At 41.9% G+C, this 15,625-nt stretch overlaps 1 protein-coding gene across 1 annotated transcript in view; it reads right to left on the bottom strand.

Moving 5' to 3' along the window:
* The window catches only part of LOC121276795 (ATP-dependent Clp protease ATP-binding subunit clpX-like, mitochondrial), a 78,419-nt gene that overhangs the window by 28,175 nt on the left and 34,619 nt on the right, over positions 1 to 15,625 (bottom strand). The window contains exons 5-8 of the mRNA XM_041185341.1: positions 12,395 to 12,481; positions 10,323 to 10,475; positions 5,584 to 5,748; positions 1,486 to 1,574 (exon numbers count right to left, since the gene is read on the bottom strand). Coding sequence (XP_041041275.1) covers positions 1,486 to 1,574; positions 5,584 to 5,748; positions 10,323 to 10,475; positions 12,395 to 12,481 — 494 coding nt within the window. The remainder of the gene's footprint in view (positions 1 to 1,485; positions 1,575 to 5,583; positions 5,749 to 10,322; positions 10,476 to 12,394; positions 12,482 to 15,625) is intronic.

Raw genomic sequence — 15,625 nt, 5'->3', positions numbered from 1 at the left:
TCATGGGTTTTTTTTAAAGGCGTGTGATTCAATGCACCTGGGGAGAAAACTCAGGAAAATCTCTCCTTAAATGAGCAAGCAACAAAAATTGTGCAACTTAAGCCGTAAACATGTTACATAATAATAACTATCACAAAAATGATTGTTTCCTACTGACATGCCTCTGAAAACTTCAGGTTGTAGTTACTTCTGCTTTGCTACATAAAAGCATATTTAGGCAAATATTCTGGAAAAGAAATTTCTGAAAAGTTGCTATTTGTTCTGATGTGTTTTTAACTGGCCTCATAAATCCTATGGTCTGAGCTTTATTTTTTACAGCAATGCCACACCATCTATTAAAAAATGCCTCTCAGCTGTTTAATTAGATATTATGGGCCATTTTTTTGTGGAATAAAGAAATCTCTGCAGACCTTTAAAAATGGCAGACAAGACCTGGATGCAGAAGTCCCGCCCCCATTTTCGACAGGTTCCATTTTTCCAGTGGGGACAGAGGCAGGGCCTAACTCACATTGGGGGAAACCCGAACTCAACAGCGCCATTTGAGCTTAGTGCTGAGTTCAAGCAGACCCCATTTTGGCTGTTACAAGGGCCTTAATCCACAATGTGGGAGTCACAAATTGATGGAGTAGACATAGAGGAGAAGGATGGGTAAGGTCTGCTTAAGTGTCATGATCTAAAGTTTTTTAAATGCCCCATTCTTTAAACATGAAAAAAAGGCTGAAGCTGTCAATGAGAGTTAAAAAAAAAACCCTCTGCCTAACCTCTCTGATTGACAGGCCACCTGGTGTAGGTTAGAAAAAATTGCCATCTGGCCATGAAGTTTCAATAGAGGTCTTTGTTGACATTTCCCCAAGGATTATTATTATGTCACTATGAATACTTGACTGAGTTTTGAAAGCTACAATTATCTCAGTTGGGGGGGGGTCTGAGTTGTCAGTTTAGCTGACAGTTGAAAGAGGCCATTAAAAGATTAGATGCCTTTGATCTGGGTTCTGAAGAGAAGTCTGTTTGTTTCTATAGGAAATTAACCACTTGAGGACATTTAAAGCTTTAAATGAGTTTCATGAATGGGAGCTTTTTCGCTATCTTTTGCTGTAAGAATGATAGCAGTTTTAGATTATTAGAAGTTTATTTTTCATCTCTATAGGCTCCTGAGGCCTGTACATGATGGATACTGGCTGAGTGGCTATCAAGGTGTCATGGAGGCTATGAAGGGGCATGGAGGTAGGTGTGGGAGTGAATGGGTGAGGAATGAGGGCTTGATGACCTAATATTTTCTAAAACAACTGGGACAAAGTCCCAGAGAACCTAGGCAGCTTTCTAACCAGCCTACTTGCCTGTCCCCAGGGTCACCTAGGACCTGCGTCTAGGGTCGGCAGGACCAACGCTACCCACTCCGACTTCGTCGGAGCCAAAATTGGGTCTAACGGGGCCCTTTAAACCAAGGCAGGTATGCCAAGACGGGATATCCGGCCTATCACTCACTTGCTGCACACCTTCTCCACCTACGTCACGAAGCTGGTGTATTCCTGGAACTGCTCCAATCTTATCCACTTCATCAAGAAACACAATTCCTTAAGGATTAAAAAATACATGAATAAATGTTCAAATACAGGACTGTCTCGCTATGACACTCTGATACCATATCACAGCCTTCAGAACAACATGTGTTAATCATGACTCCTCCATTAATAGGTAATAATGGTGCCCCATGCTGTTCTGGCTTCCCAGGCAGATATTCAGAAATAAACTGACATTACATATTCGTCCAAGGTCAGTCCTTCTGAACATTTCACTGTTGCTCGAGACATTTCCTTCCAGGTGAGCAGGAACTGTATTTTTTGAGCACTAGCAGCCAGTGAAGGGTTGCCAGCTACACAGAAATTATTGCCACTTTATCTGGTAAGAGAGGGGGAGAGGATGAAAAAGGGGGAAATGAGGAGATAAAGGTTGTGGGGGACACCACCAGGTGTGGAAAACATTCAGGGCCACCCCTTATTTCTTGTTTCAAATGTACTGAGTGACATAAGCTTTGCAGAGATACTGCAGTTGCATGATGGACAGGTCCCCTAAATTAATTTTTGACAGCAGAATGAACTTTGCGCCCAGCTTGTGAGCATGCTCGCAGCACTGTGACCTAGCCACCTAACATTATTGAGGGATGGAATCAGAAATTAGATCAAATTGTGCTGTTGATTTCAAACACTGGATTTGAACAGTGCCTTTGGTTTCAATATGGCAATTGTTTGCTCATTCTGCGCTGGAAGTTTACAGCACGTCATATTCTTATGCGTCCAGGGCGTGCTTCAGAAACTGGCATTAGTCCCTTTGCATTTGCAAAGAAGGAGCCTAATGCCAGTTTGATGCCAACTTTGCAAAATTTGATTGCAACTAATCACAACTAGGGCTGCTGATGCTGCTGTTAATTTATTTTGGCACTTGACAGCCAACTTGGCAGTCCTTAAAGGAACCACTGCAGTAAGGTTGCCAACCCTCCTGGATTGCCCTGGAGGTTTCAGGAACTAGAGATTATTCCAAACCTCTACCACCCTTTGTGTGGAGAAGTATTTATTAGTTTCACTCTGGTAAGGTCTGGCTTTAATTTTGAGAGTATGCCCCTTGACTTTGCAATCATTGGAAATAATTCAAAAGCAAATGACTGCAGATGCTGGAAAACTGGAATAAAAACAGAAAATGCTGTAAATACTCATCAGACCAGGCAGCATCAATGGAGAGAAACAGATTTAACATTTCAGGTCAATGACCCTTCAGTTCTGATGAAGGGTCATCTACCTGAAAGGTAAACACTGCTTTTTTTTATTCATTCATGGGATGTGGGCTTCGCTGGCTGGGCCAGCAATAATTGCCCAGCCCTAATTGTCCTTGAGAAGGTAGTGATGAGCTGGCTTCTTGAACTGCTGCAGTCCATGTGGTGTGGACAATTTCTGTTAGGAAGGGAGTTCCAGGATTTTGACCCAGCTACAGTGAAGGAACGATGATATATTTCCAAGTCAGGATGGTGAGTGACTTGAAGGGGACCTTCCAGGTGGTGGTGTTCCCATCTATCTGCTGCTCTAGTCCTTCTAGATGGTAGCATTCGTGGGTTTGGAAGGTGCTGTCAAAGGAGCCTTGGTGAATTCCTGCAGTGCATCTTACAGATGGTACACACTGCTGCTACTGTGCGTCAGTGATGGAGGGAGTGAAAGTTTGTGGATGTGGTGCCGATCAAGCGGGCTGCTTTGCCCTGGATGGTGTCAAGCTTCTTGAGTGTTGTGGTAGCTGCACTCATCCAGGCAAGTGGGGAGTATTCCATCACATTCCTGACTTGTGCCTTGTAGATGATGGACAGGCTTTGGGGAGTCAGGAGGTGAATTATTCCTAGCCTCTGACCTGCTCTTGTCGCCACAGTATTTATATGGCTAGTCCAGTTCAGTTTCTGGTCAATGGTGATGGCATGGTGATATTGTCGCTGGGCTAGTAATCCAGAGACTCAGGGTAATGCTCTGGGCACCCAAGTTTGAATCCCACCATGGCAGATGGTGGAATTTAAATTCAATAAAAATCTGGAATTAAAAAAGTAAATTAAGATGTTTAATGATGACCATGAAACCATTGCTAATTGTTGTAAAAACCCATCTGGTTCACTAATGTCCTCTAGGGAAGGAAATCTGCCATCCTTACTTAGTCTGGCCTACATGTGACTCCAGACCCACAGCAACATGGTTGGCTCTTAAATGCCCTCTGAACAAGTGCAATTAGGGATGGGCAATAAATGCTAGCCCAGCCAATGATGCCCACATGCCATGAATGAATAAAAAAAAAATTAGTGATGGTAATGCCATTGAACATCAAGGGGCGATGGTTGGATTCTCTCTTGTTGGAGATGGTCATTGCCTGACACTTGTGTGGTGCGAATGTTACTTGTTGCTTGCCACTTGTCAGCCCAAGCCTGGATATTGTCCAGATCTTGCTGCATTTGGACATAGACTGCTTCAGAATCGCGAATGGTGCTGAATATTGTGAAATCATCAGCGAACATCCCCACTTCTGACCTTATGATGGAAGGAAGGTCATTGATGAAGCAGCTGAAGATGGTTGGGCTGAGCACACTACCCCGAGGTACTCCTACAGTCATGCCCTGGAGCTGAGATTGGTGTCCTGGAGCTGTGATCTCTCTACAGATGTTGCCCACCCTCTTCAGTAGAAATAGTATCTCTCTATCTACCCTATTGTTCCGCTTAATAGCTAGAAAACTTTGATTAAATCATCCCTTCTCCTTCAAAATTCCAAGAAATATAATCCTAGTTTGTATAATCTCTCATCATAATTTCACTTTTGAGGACCAGGTCTTGTTCTGGTAAATCAACACTGCACTCCCTCTAAGGCCAATATATGCTTCTTAAGTTGCGGTGCATAAGACTACTCATAATGTTTCAGGTATGGTCTAAACAGTGTTTTTTATAGCTCATGACTTCTAATCCCTTGTATTCTAATTTTCTGGGTACACAGGTCTATTAGCCTTTTTATTTCTATATCTGTTCATGATGTCTTAATGATCTATGTACCTGGACCCTGAAGTTTCTTTGGACCTCCACTGTTTCTAGTTATTTACTATTCAGAAAGTACCCTGTTTTACACTTTTTAGGTCCATGATGGGTGACCTCACATTTGCCTACTATAAAGGCTAATATACCATTTGCTTTCCTAATTTATTTTTGCGCCTGCATGTTAACTTTCTGTGCTTTGTACATAAGGACTCTCAAATCTCTTTGAATACCAATTTTTATTAGTCTCTTCCTTTTAAAAAATATTCTGCCTTTCCATTCTCCATTATGTCATAGACATTTAATTGAATAGAAGGGAAAGGATGCAAGAACATGCTTAAGGAATGAAGGGTGTTCAGATTCTATCAAGTATCACTGATTATGATTTCTTTGACCTATATTGACCTATAAATGGCAATCTTAAAAGTTTAATGGCTTCATACATTTAAATGGATTTGTAAATAATATTCATACTAATCAATAATCTTGTGATGAAGATTGTACAACACAGACAGTTTACCAGCAATATAATTACAGGGACTCAGTAGCAGAGGGTGAAGATTCATAATGCTGTTAACTCTTATTTTGTATTTCAACTATAAAAATAAATTCAAGTAACTTCTAATATTGCAATTGATTAAATATGACCAAATACTCACCTTCTACATCACAATACATCACCTTCCAGGTCAATTTTGTTGGAACAGTTGTGATGCTTACCATTTTACTCTTCTTTGGGACACACTTCTGCTCATTTTTTGTTTAAAATGACGACAATAAACTAAATTTGCACCCAACAGCTGATCATCATATATAATGATGGAGGCCATTGAAAGGAACAAGCTCCAGGTTATTCAATGATTTGTGACAAGGTGTTCGTCTCCTGTTATAAAATACCTTATTATCCTTGATGTTACCCTCAACAAATCCACAACAGTATTGACAGATTTGTACAAATATGGTAAAAAAATACTAATACTTACTCACTGACCCATTTCATTTGATTATAATTTTTTGACAAAAATAAGAATGGTTATACCTTGTTGAGCTCTTGCAACATTGAAGTTTGCATTTTGCAGTAGCTTAGCAATGACCGATTCAATGTCTTCACCAACATATCCTGCTTGCGTTAGACATGTACAATCACAGATAGCAAATGGTACATCCAAGCACTTGGCCAGTGTCTGGGCCAACAACGTTTTCCCTATGAAAATTAAATAGATCATTTGGTTTTGAAATAAAGATATGTTGTTGTGAGACCCTGCTTGACATTAAGAAAAATGATTTTTGAATTTACTGGCTAGAAACTCCTAATTGATTTTTTTAAAAGATTATAGACACATTCCAGTGACTTGGGATCATAGTCAAAGGTGGCTACATACTTGCATCACTATACCTTCTGCATACCAAAAAACATTGAAATGGAGACAACCTGTCTGCAAAGCTGCACCAGAAACAATACTCGACTGGATAGAGACAAACTATTAAACATAATCACTTGGACAATAGGACCCTGGCTGAGAGAAGAATTCCCAGCTATGATCTAATCAAGTTACAATTGGAATATATTGGCAATGACCATATTTGAGTCACTGGGCAGTTGGATAGAAAATGTCACAATCCAACGTTTAAGCACCTGGCTTCTTTGCAGAATAGCTAGGACACAAGCAACTGAGATGCTGAAAGAACAAGACACTAAGTGGGTTCCTTCCCTCCTTCTTTCTCTTTTTTCTCTTTCTCCATGCAACTTGCAGGTTTTTAACCCTGTATACCGAGTTTGACTATTCAGATGTCCCAAACAGAGATTTTTAAAAGAACTCAATCCAGCGTTGCTGCCTTCAGAAGAACAGATAACTCATCCATCTTTAAACGCCTCGACTCCAAAATCAGCAGGACCACTGAATGAAAGCAGCAGGACTAGCAAATTCAGATTGAAGTCAGCCAAGTCACTAACCTTCAATAGCTGTGTACCCCTTTAATTTTACTGGATTCTAAATTACTTAATCTATTCTCTCCACTCTAATCTATTTGTGGTGTATGTAAACTTCAAGTGTATGTTTTTGTGTGTGTGTGTGTGTGTGAGGAAGTCAGAACTTTTTTTATTATTTGATTTAGACCAGGTTCAGTACAATAAAAACTATCCTCTTCTTTTTAAAAACTCAAGAAAATCTGTTTGATCGTGGCTTTTATGGTTACAGCACATGAACAATTAAACACTCATGGAACTGGCAACTATATCTGTTTTAACAAAAACCTGTTGCTGTCAAATGAGGAAAGGGAAAAGAGGGGTGCCGTTCGACTATATGCACAGATCATAATGTCAATAAGTAAGAACTTCTCATTACTAAAATAAATCACTGTAAATCAACTTAATTCTTAAGAAATACAGATGGCTAGATTAAGCCAGGATCTCCTCCCACAACCTCCTCATAAGGTGGATGGATGTCCCACCTCCACTCCATCTCCTGAACCAAGGCCTCCAGTGCAATACCAGACAAGGCTGGTGCATGCTCCTCACCACCTTCTGCCATTGTTCCAATTTTCAATCACAATTCCTGCCTTCAGCTCCACTTAAAACCACCATGCATCCCCCTTTAATAAGTGCTAGCCGCCTTTAAATACTGCTGTCCAATCCCTATATCAGGCTCCCTCCTGATGCATTCAGCTGATCAACAGCATAGGTAAAGCTTGCTACACAGAGCAATCATTAAAATCAGCGGAAGCATAAATGTAATGTACTTCCTGCATCACTATGAATGGGTGCAGATTAATCACGTAATATAATCCTCAACTATGTTTTCATAGCCGTGCAATTAAGGCAACTTTAAAAGGCTTGTATGAGATAATGACTCTGTTTGTAGCAAAATCATTGAAATTGTAATATTGGGCAGAGTTTTCCATGCCCACTGGCGTCAGGCATGTTTGGCGGCATGTGTGGACAATATGGCAAGAAGGCCAAAAATTGGTTTCATGACATCGTGAAACCAGTTTGCAATCATCCGCTCTGCCCGCCAATGGTGGGCTGTGTTTCCCACCATCAGATGTCAGAAACCTCATTGTAATACATTTTCATATCATTATTTGGCCAGCCCACTGGAAGCATCCCCCAACACTGGATCATCCTTCCATGTTGAGGGAAAAACACGTCGACATGTTTCAGAACAGCATACATAATGCATGCGCTTGGCGGGCTGCATTTCACTCGGGACTTCAAGATTTGTTTGCCTACCTTGCTTCCGGCAGCACTTGCAATAATCAGAGTCAGGCTTCACAGACAGCACCACATCTCTTTTAGAAGGGCTTACAGGCAGGTTTCCAGACCAGCCATAAGGCATGGGTGGCTTTTCAATGGCTACAGGCCTGGAGCTTGCTTGGGGAAGGGGGAGAAGTGGCCTCAGGCAAGGGAAGTGGCTGCAGCACAAGGGCTGTACTGGGGAAGGAGGGTATCCCAGGGTGTGTGTGGGGGCACATGTTGATCTTTGCGTGACTTCAAGATGGTGAGGGCTGAGGAGGCAGTCTCCAGGGGAGAAGAGGCCAGATGGACATGTGAGGGTATGTGTGTGAGAATGGGCGGTGATGTCCCTTGACCTGGCAGTGAGTGAGATGCCAGTGAATGTCTGATGGGCTTGAGAGTGTGACTTTAAAGCCATGAGATGGTTGCCATACTCAGGCAGCATGGATGAGATCATTCATCCTCTATCTGCATTGGATGGCCAACCTCTTCTGTGCAGCATGGTGCTGGTCACCACTGCCATCGCCTACCAGTCGGAGTGGTAATGTTGCTGCCCTCTTGCAGCCAGTGTTAGGGTAGAGGACATCACAGTGGGCCTCCACAACATCTAAAACGCACTCGAAGGATGTGTCACTAAACCTGGAGGCTGCAGTCTTCTTGCCTTTCCAGGCCATGTCTTCTTTGCAGCAGTCGTGGGCTGGAAGAACTGATAGGTGTGCACATGGCTGTACTTTAAATGTGGTACCTGGTGCGATGAAGCGGTGAGGTGACAGCTTGGCAGGCGCATCGGAGCCCGCCCACCATCAAAATGACGTGTTTTCCTGGAATGCAAAATTAATGTGGCGGGATTGGGATAATATAGCACGAGACACAGCCATAAACGGCTGACGGGTAAAACATTGTTTTCCCCACCTGCTACCATACATAGTACAAATCTGGGATGATTCCGCCCATTAGCACTGAGTATTTTAAGTATTCATATGAAATTTCTCTATACCACTTTAACAAAGGCACTAAGGTATTTATTTTAACTAGGTTAATGGCTTGGGGCTTCCATGCCTGATCATGACGGGAGGGTTCAACGGCAAGATCAGAGAATCTCACAAAAAAGCCCGAGTCACATTTCCCACGACATAAATCCAGGAGACGATTGTCCAATTCTCCCTTCAATGGCGGGCTGTGTTTCCCGCTGTCAAACTTGGGGAACTTAACTTAATAAATTTGCATCTACTTATTGTGGCCACACAGCAGAATCATATCCCCATGTCAAATTTAAATCACACGTCAGCATGATTTCATGATGGCGTGATTTATAACTGCCTTTAAAAGGTGTGAACCAGGTGGCCTCAACTTTGAGGGGAACTCGGAGGTGTTTGCACACAACTTTTGCAGCACTCGCGATGATCCCAGTGGCTCCACGTATTCGGGGTGGGGTGCACAGGTAAGTCTCCACAGTGGCTTCTTCATGGCTGGTTTGTGATGCTGGGCCAAGAGCAACGGGTGGCAGGGGAGAAGGCAACCTCGTGGGCAAGGGTGACATTGCAAAGGCGGAGAAGGCAACCTCGGGACAGGGCAACAGTGCAAAGGGGGAGAGGGCAACATCGGGACAAGAGCAACAGTGCAAAGTGGGGGGTCATGGCTGCACTGACTGAAGTTTGAACACAAACACAGTGCAAAATAGGGCGGGGTGGGGTGGGGGGTGGTGGTGGGGGTGCAGTGGGGGTGGGGGGAAGAAAACGGCCAGGCTAATGGCAAAATGTGTCAAAGATGAGCACTCTACTGTTTTTCCCACCAGATATTGGACTTTGCTGATTTCAGGACTATTCCATCAATGTCTTAGTTAACATAGAGGACAAGGGGGTTTCATAGAAGCATGTTAGCGCATTTGTTACTCATATCACACAGTACAATTTTAACCTACTGTACTTGCGCCAAAGGAATGCAAATAACAGGATTTAATTCCATTCCTGGTGTGAAACTGGAAATAGCATTATAATTCTTGTGGATACTGACATTAGCTTCTGAATCTGAGGATTGTAAATTCAGGTACCATTCTTTGACCAAACAAGTAACTAGGCAGACATTTCAGGGAATGCTGCATGGACACGCCAGACTCCAGATGAAATGTTAAATGGAGGTGCTGTCTACCAATGATTCAGGTTTTCATGCAAAAATCTCATAACACTATTTGAAGTACAGCAGGAAGTGTTTCCTGAGTCCTAAACAACATTCCTCCCTCAACTAATACCATCAAAAGCAGATAATGGATCATTCATCTCACTGCTGTTTTAGAATGTTGCCATGTGCAAAATGGCTGTTGTGCTAGCATCAAAAATAATTAACTGGATGTGAAGGTTTTGGGTTGTTCTGAGAGACTTGGCACCATATAAATGCAACTTTTTTTCAACGTTCATGCCAGATTAATTCTTACCCAAACTTGATATGAACCTATGTTATTTTCAAAAGCAAATTTCTGAAACAGGACAACATGAAAATGATACAATAATTAGATTTCTATTTCTGATCCTACTGAAACTTCATTATACCTGAGCCTGTTGGTCCAAGCAGAATTATATTACTTTTGTCTAGATGAGCAGTGTCATCATCAGAGCGAAAATTCTTTCGGAAGCTTCTCTTTGGTAATGACTGTTGCGATAAATAAGGTGAAGGTGGAATCAATCTTGTTAACTGAAGCAGTTCTGTCCGGAAAATATAGATGAACACCTTAAAAAGCTTTATTTTGTAATGTCGCTCAATCCAACAACAAAACTATAAACAGAAGTAATCCTACCCAACTTACCCTCGCCTCATATTATTGGTAGCTTCTTAAATAAGCATCAAAGCAAATTTCTCTAGATAATAGCATAAAGCAACAATTCCGCCTCTTCTCCCAGCCCCCACCACAGTTAAAGCACATGACGTTTGAGCTAGAAATTTAGGAACAAGGAGAATTTTATGAATGCAGTACATTTTTTTAACTTTTAGTGGTCACTCCTATCTCAGGCCATTAGACATTTGGCACATTTTGTTTTGTGCAAACCACTTGAAATTATACTTTGAATTGGCAATGGCTCCATGTGACCTCGTGAATGGTATTCAGAACAGTTTTGATCTGTGACCTGCAATGTAATGTGCACCAATGTGATAAAGACTGAATACTTTTAAGAAAATTCAACAAACTTTCCGGAATTTTAAAAAAATGCTTTCCTTCCTTCCTTCCTCTTTTTCTGTTGACTTATGCTGGAATGGTTTCATGGAAATAAGCAGGCTTTGTATCATACCTAAGAAGGAATCTGTCACAATATGGCATGGACAGTGACTGTTGGCAAAACTATTCATTCTAAGAGCCACAAACCTGTCCGCAGTTGATCTCTACGAACACAAAGGGCAGGATTTTTAGTCGGCGGGCAGGCGTGATTGGTGGGCCCAGGAGCGGCCGGGGAATGGACTGCCAACCACGATCGGCCCCTGACCACAATTTCACACTGGCTGGCCAATTAACAGTTAGCCAGCATGAAGCGCGTGCTGGAAAGCTCAGCGCTGCTGGGGTGGAGGCGGGAGGAGGGCGGGCACTGATGAAAGGGTGTGGGTGAAAGCTCCCTGAAGGCAGAGAGCTGTTACGTGTTAAAAATTCTGTCCATAGATTTTTCTCTTTCTTTCATTTAATAATGGAAATCTCATCCCACCCTTGGATGAGGTTTCATCAAAAATGCAAAGTCTGCCTGGCAATGCCCACATCCCATGAATCAATTAAAAAAACCTACCAACAATCTCTATCAATCAGGATTCATACCTGACATTTATATGTTCTACTTCACCCTCACACACTGAGCACTCTTGCAAGCCTCACACTCAACTCATTTCTCAAACACACATGCAGCTATTCAACCATGAAAGCCATATCACCCAAACATATTGCAGGACACTCACTGCCACATTTTACTCTATCTTGCAGGGTGCTGACTGATGTGTAAAGTTCCAAAATGGAAAATCACTGTCAATTAAAATCAAAATATGTTATGATCTGCCCGTTTGGCATGCTGCAAGTAGTCATTAGGTATGTGTTCACACACAAACCACTTAACTAAGGTGGTGTTAGGGGGAAGAAAGTGAGAATTTATGGTAAGGGAGATTTCATTATAAGGGAATGAATTACTTAAATTAGAATCTATAGGCAGGCCAGCGCAAATCAGTAAATCAACAATTAAACAGTTAAACCAGATGAACCTTATACACTCTCAAACTTTGTACACCCTCAGGGTTTGCAATCACCAGCAAGGTCCTGGGAGATAGACTGGAGCCAGAGGATGGCAATAACATAGATTAAGTGTGCTTTTCAACAGATAGGGGAAGAACAGATGGTCCCAGCTTAAATAGGAAGGCAGGTCTCTGCCTGGGTGAAAGTAGGGTCAGATGATGCATGTACCTTTGTACCAGAGACTTGTCTGTTTAATGTAAACCTACATGTTGACAAGATCGGAATCAGGAGGATGTTCTTGTACGTGACCAATAATGTATAAATATGGTGAACACTTGTAGTTTAGCAGAGTACTGTCTCAAGCTGCATTGAGATGGTGCCCTCCTTGCAATTGCTCGAATAAACGATCGTAACCTGTACCTGAGTCTCCTGTGGTCCATTCATCAAAGATACCACAACAATTTGGCATAGTCGGCAGGATACTTGGATCAGATCCTTGGGACATCTCTGCAAAGTGGGTGAGTATATTAATTTACCAACCGTAGTTAGTGCAGCAAGCCTATCGAGAACGTTCTGGTCAAGTATCAAAGAATCAAGAGGCGGACTCAGGACAGGAGATAGGAGGCACTAGGGGTAATAGGCAGAGCTGTGCAGACAGGCTAGTGGGGCCAAAGCTGTGCAGGAAGGCCGGAACCCAGTAAAAGGAGGCAGAGCCGTACTGGCGTGATTATGGTTTGCAATATAACCTTAACCGAAGCCACGCAGGGAAGCCAGACCCCAGTTGAGAGGAGGGAGAGCCGTGTTGGTGGGTTATGGTTTGAAATATAACTTTAGCCAAAGTCGCGCAGGGAGGCCACACCCCAGTTAAAACTCAGATAACTAAGTTGTTAGGACTGTGCGAACGTACCGCACAGAGATATACGGAAAATAAGAATAGAATGCCGTCAGGGAAACAAAATAGCGCTATGGAACTCGACTGGGGAACCGCAGACTCCATTACAAGGTTCATGGTGGAACAACAGTCAAAAATAATCACTAAAATGCAGAAGGAGGGGTGGAACCCACAGGGAACCGCCGGAGAACAAAAAGAGGGTGGTTAGAGCAAAAAAAAGGATAAGGAAAAGAAAGGGATGAGGTTATTATCACACTGTACCTACAGTTGTGCAGAAGGGATAATACTAAATTCCAGTTGATTAGAGAGAAAGAAACAAAGTCAGATCCAGGACAGAGCAGAACAGTGGCAGCAGCAGCCTGCAGTGACACTGATCAAGAGGTGGAAAGCTCCGAAGGAGAAACTTATGAAGGAGCTGAGGCAGTTCCGCCCTCATATGAACCAACCGCTCCATGGCCCTATGGCAATAACCATTAGGAAAAATAAAGTCAGGAAAGGCAAATTAAAAAGTGAAGAGAGTAAGGGGGCCCACGGGTGGGGAGGGGATGAGGAATTTTGGAGGGTTATAGAGAAGGTTAGCACATACCATTCAGCCCGGGGGAGAAGAAGGTTTTGCTTAAAGAATTGCCAAGACTTAAACCTGGGCATAACAACCCAGATTTTTGTACCAAATTGTGGGAAATGCAAGATTTCCATGCAATGCACCCCCTCCACACTCACGTATTGGTGTAGGCGAATTGCCCAGGGGATATTTGGGGAAGATTATCCCTACAGTTTAGGAGTGATGACTGGAAGAAACCTAGGGACGTCCCAGATCGGGAGAAGGTGACAGCCCTGCACAGGGACTTTGAGGAGGCAGGTAAAGAAGCTTTGGGGGAACGAGAGATGAATTGGGGGTGTATAACATCCATAGTACAGAAGAAGGGTGAGTCCGTAATGGACTATCCAGAGCGAAAGTGGGAGACTTATGTACAGTTTTCAGGACAACCGCATCCCGTGCGGGATGACGAGATTTTCCTGAAAATGTGGAAGGATGATTGGGACCCGAAAGGTCCGCTACAAGAGCTGCTAGTGCTGAAGAGAGAGAGAGAGAGAAAGAAAGATAGAAAAGGGGGGTAACCCTAGGGGCATTAATAAACACTGACAGGCAGGGGAAACGTGAGCTTTCGTCAGTTTGATTATCCCTATAGGTGGAGCCTTCAAGATCCCTTTATTTCCCCCACTGCTATTTGAAGTTTCATTTAGAATATGAGAGTTTTAAGTCATTAAGGATACAGGAATATAAATACATACTTTTAAATGTATGTTCGTTTGTGTGCAAGGAAGCATTTGTATGTGAGCTTTGATGTGTTTTCTTCCGTAAATTGTCATTCGTATGTGTAGTTCGGCATTTTAGGTTTGAAAGCCCCATGTTAGATTAAAGGAAAACTACACTAAAACATTCCAAAGTTTTGAGTATAAGGTTTGAGTTGAGATTTCTGGCAAAAAGGGTCGCGATTTGAAGATATCATGAAGCTAGACAGGGTTAGATTAACCAACCTTTGTACCACCCCCTTGCAGACTAACATCATCAGCTTCCAAACTGATTGGGATTGATACAAACGAGTTGCATTAACTATATGAGTTAGTATTCTAAAATTCTGAAGGAAATAAAAGATTACATGAAGTTCAAGGAATTCTAGGAAAACTAAAAGGCATAAACACATGGTCTAAGTGGTTCCAATGGATAAAAGGGGGTTTCTTTTGAAGAGATGAATTAAATATGAAAGGAAATCTGCATCCCAACAACACTGTTATTTGAAGTTGGAACAAGGCTTGAGGTGTAAAGTGCAGTGTAGTTTTGAAGATTACTTTTGAATCATTAGGATGCTATCTAAGATAAAGAATGTATCGATAAACATATGGGAATTATAACTTGAATCCAAATCAATACACATAAGAAAGAAGTAGTTTTAATTTTGATAGTGTAAATTACATTTCCTACAAAGTTTAAAATTTGAGGTTTGGTTCCTGATAATTTCTCAAAAGAGACTTTTCATTTTAAAAGGTTTGACAACAATTGGCACTAATTCAAATGCTGCAAGCTTTTGTATTTGTAAATCTGTTCCCAAAATATGAAGCTAAGCTCAAGACCTTGACAAAGTTTGGCAGAAATCCAATTTTTGGCCGAGTTAATGAATCTGGGATAATTCTAAAAGAAACGGGTCAGACACAATTTATTGAGTTACTTTTGAGACAATAAGATGTTTGAGAAGATAAGGAGCAAACATGTCAATGCCTGATTTCTGTTTTTGAAACTGTTATGAGAATATTTTATTTATTTTAAAGTCTCTCCAGGCAACCTGAACAAGATAAGATGGTAGATGTTGCATGTGTAAAATGTTATGTGGCAAATAGGAGAAAGAGTTAGAGAAAGAGGACACAATATACAAACTTTTTAAGGGAAGTGAATTTGATAATCTGACCATCAACTGAGACATTGGAAATGCACAGGGGAAGATAAGCAAAGATCTAGAGAGAGATATCCTCGTTGACAATAGAGAAACTGAACTCGAGAATCTTAGGATGATCATGGTCAAAAAAAAACTGAGAGATGATACTATGTAGAATCTATAGTTCAGGCAATTGAAAGGTAAGGAGAAATAATACTTAACAACAATTTGCCACAAGATGGATACAGGTAAAGGGAAAGCTGGAAAAAGGCTAAATAGATGTATTACTGATTGTATTAATGTGCCTGCGAGGTACAAAAAGTAAGG

Source organism: Carcharodon carcharias, chromosome 4, assembly GCF_017639515.1.
Source record: "Carcharodon carcharias isolate sCarCar2 chromosome 4, sCarCar2.pri, whole genome shotgun sequence".
Classification (NCBI taxonomy): Eukaryota; Metazoa; Chordata; class Chondrichthyes; order Lamniformes; family Lamnidae; genus Carcharodon; species Carcharodon carcharias.
The sequence above is the reverse complement of the archived record's forward strand: the minus strand, read 5'-3'. Positions and strand labels throughout refer to the sequence as shown.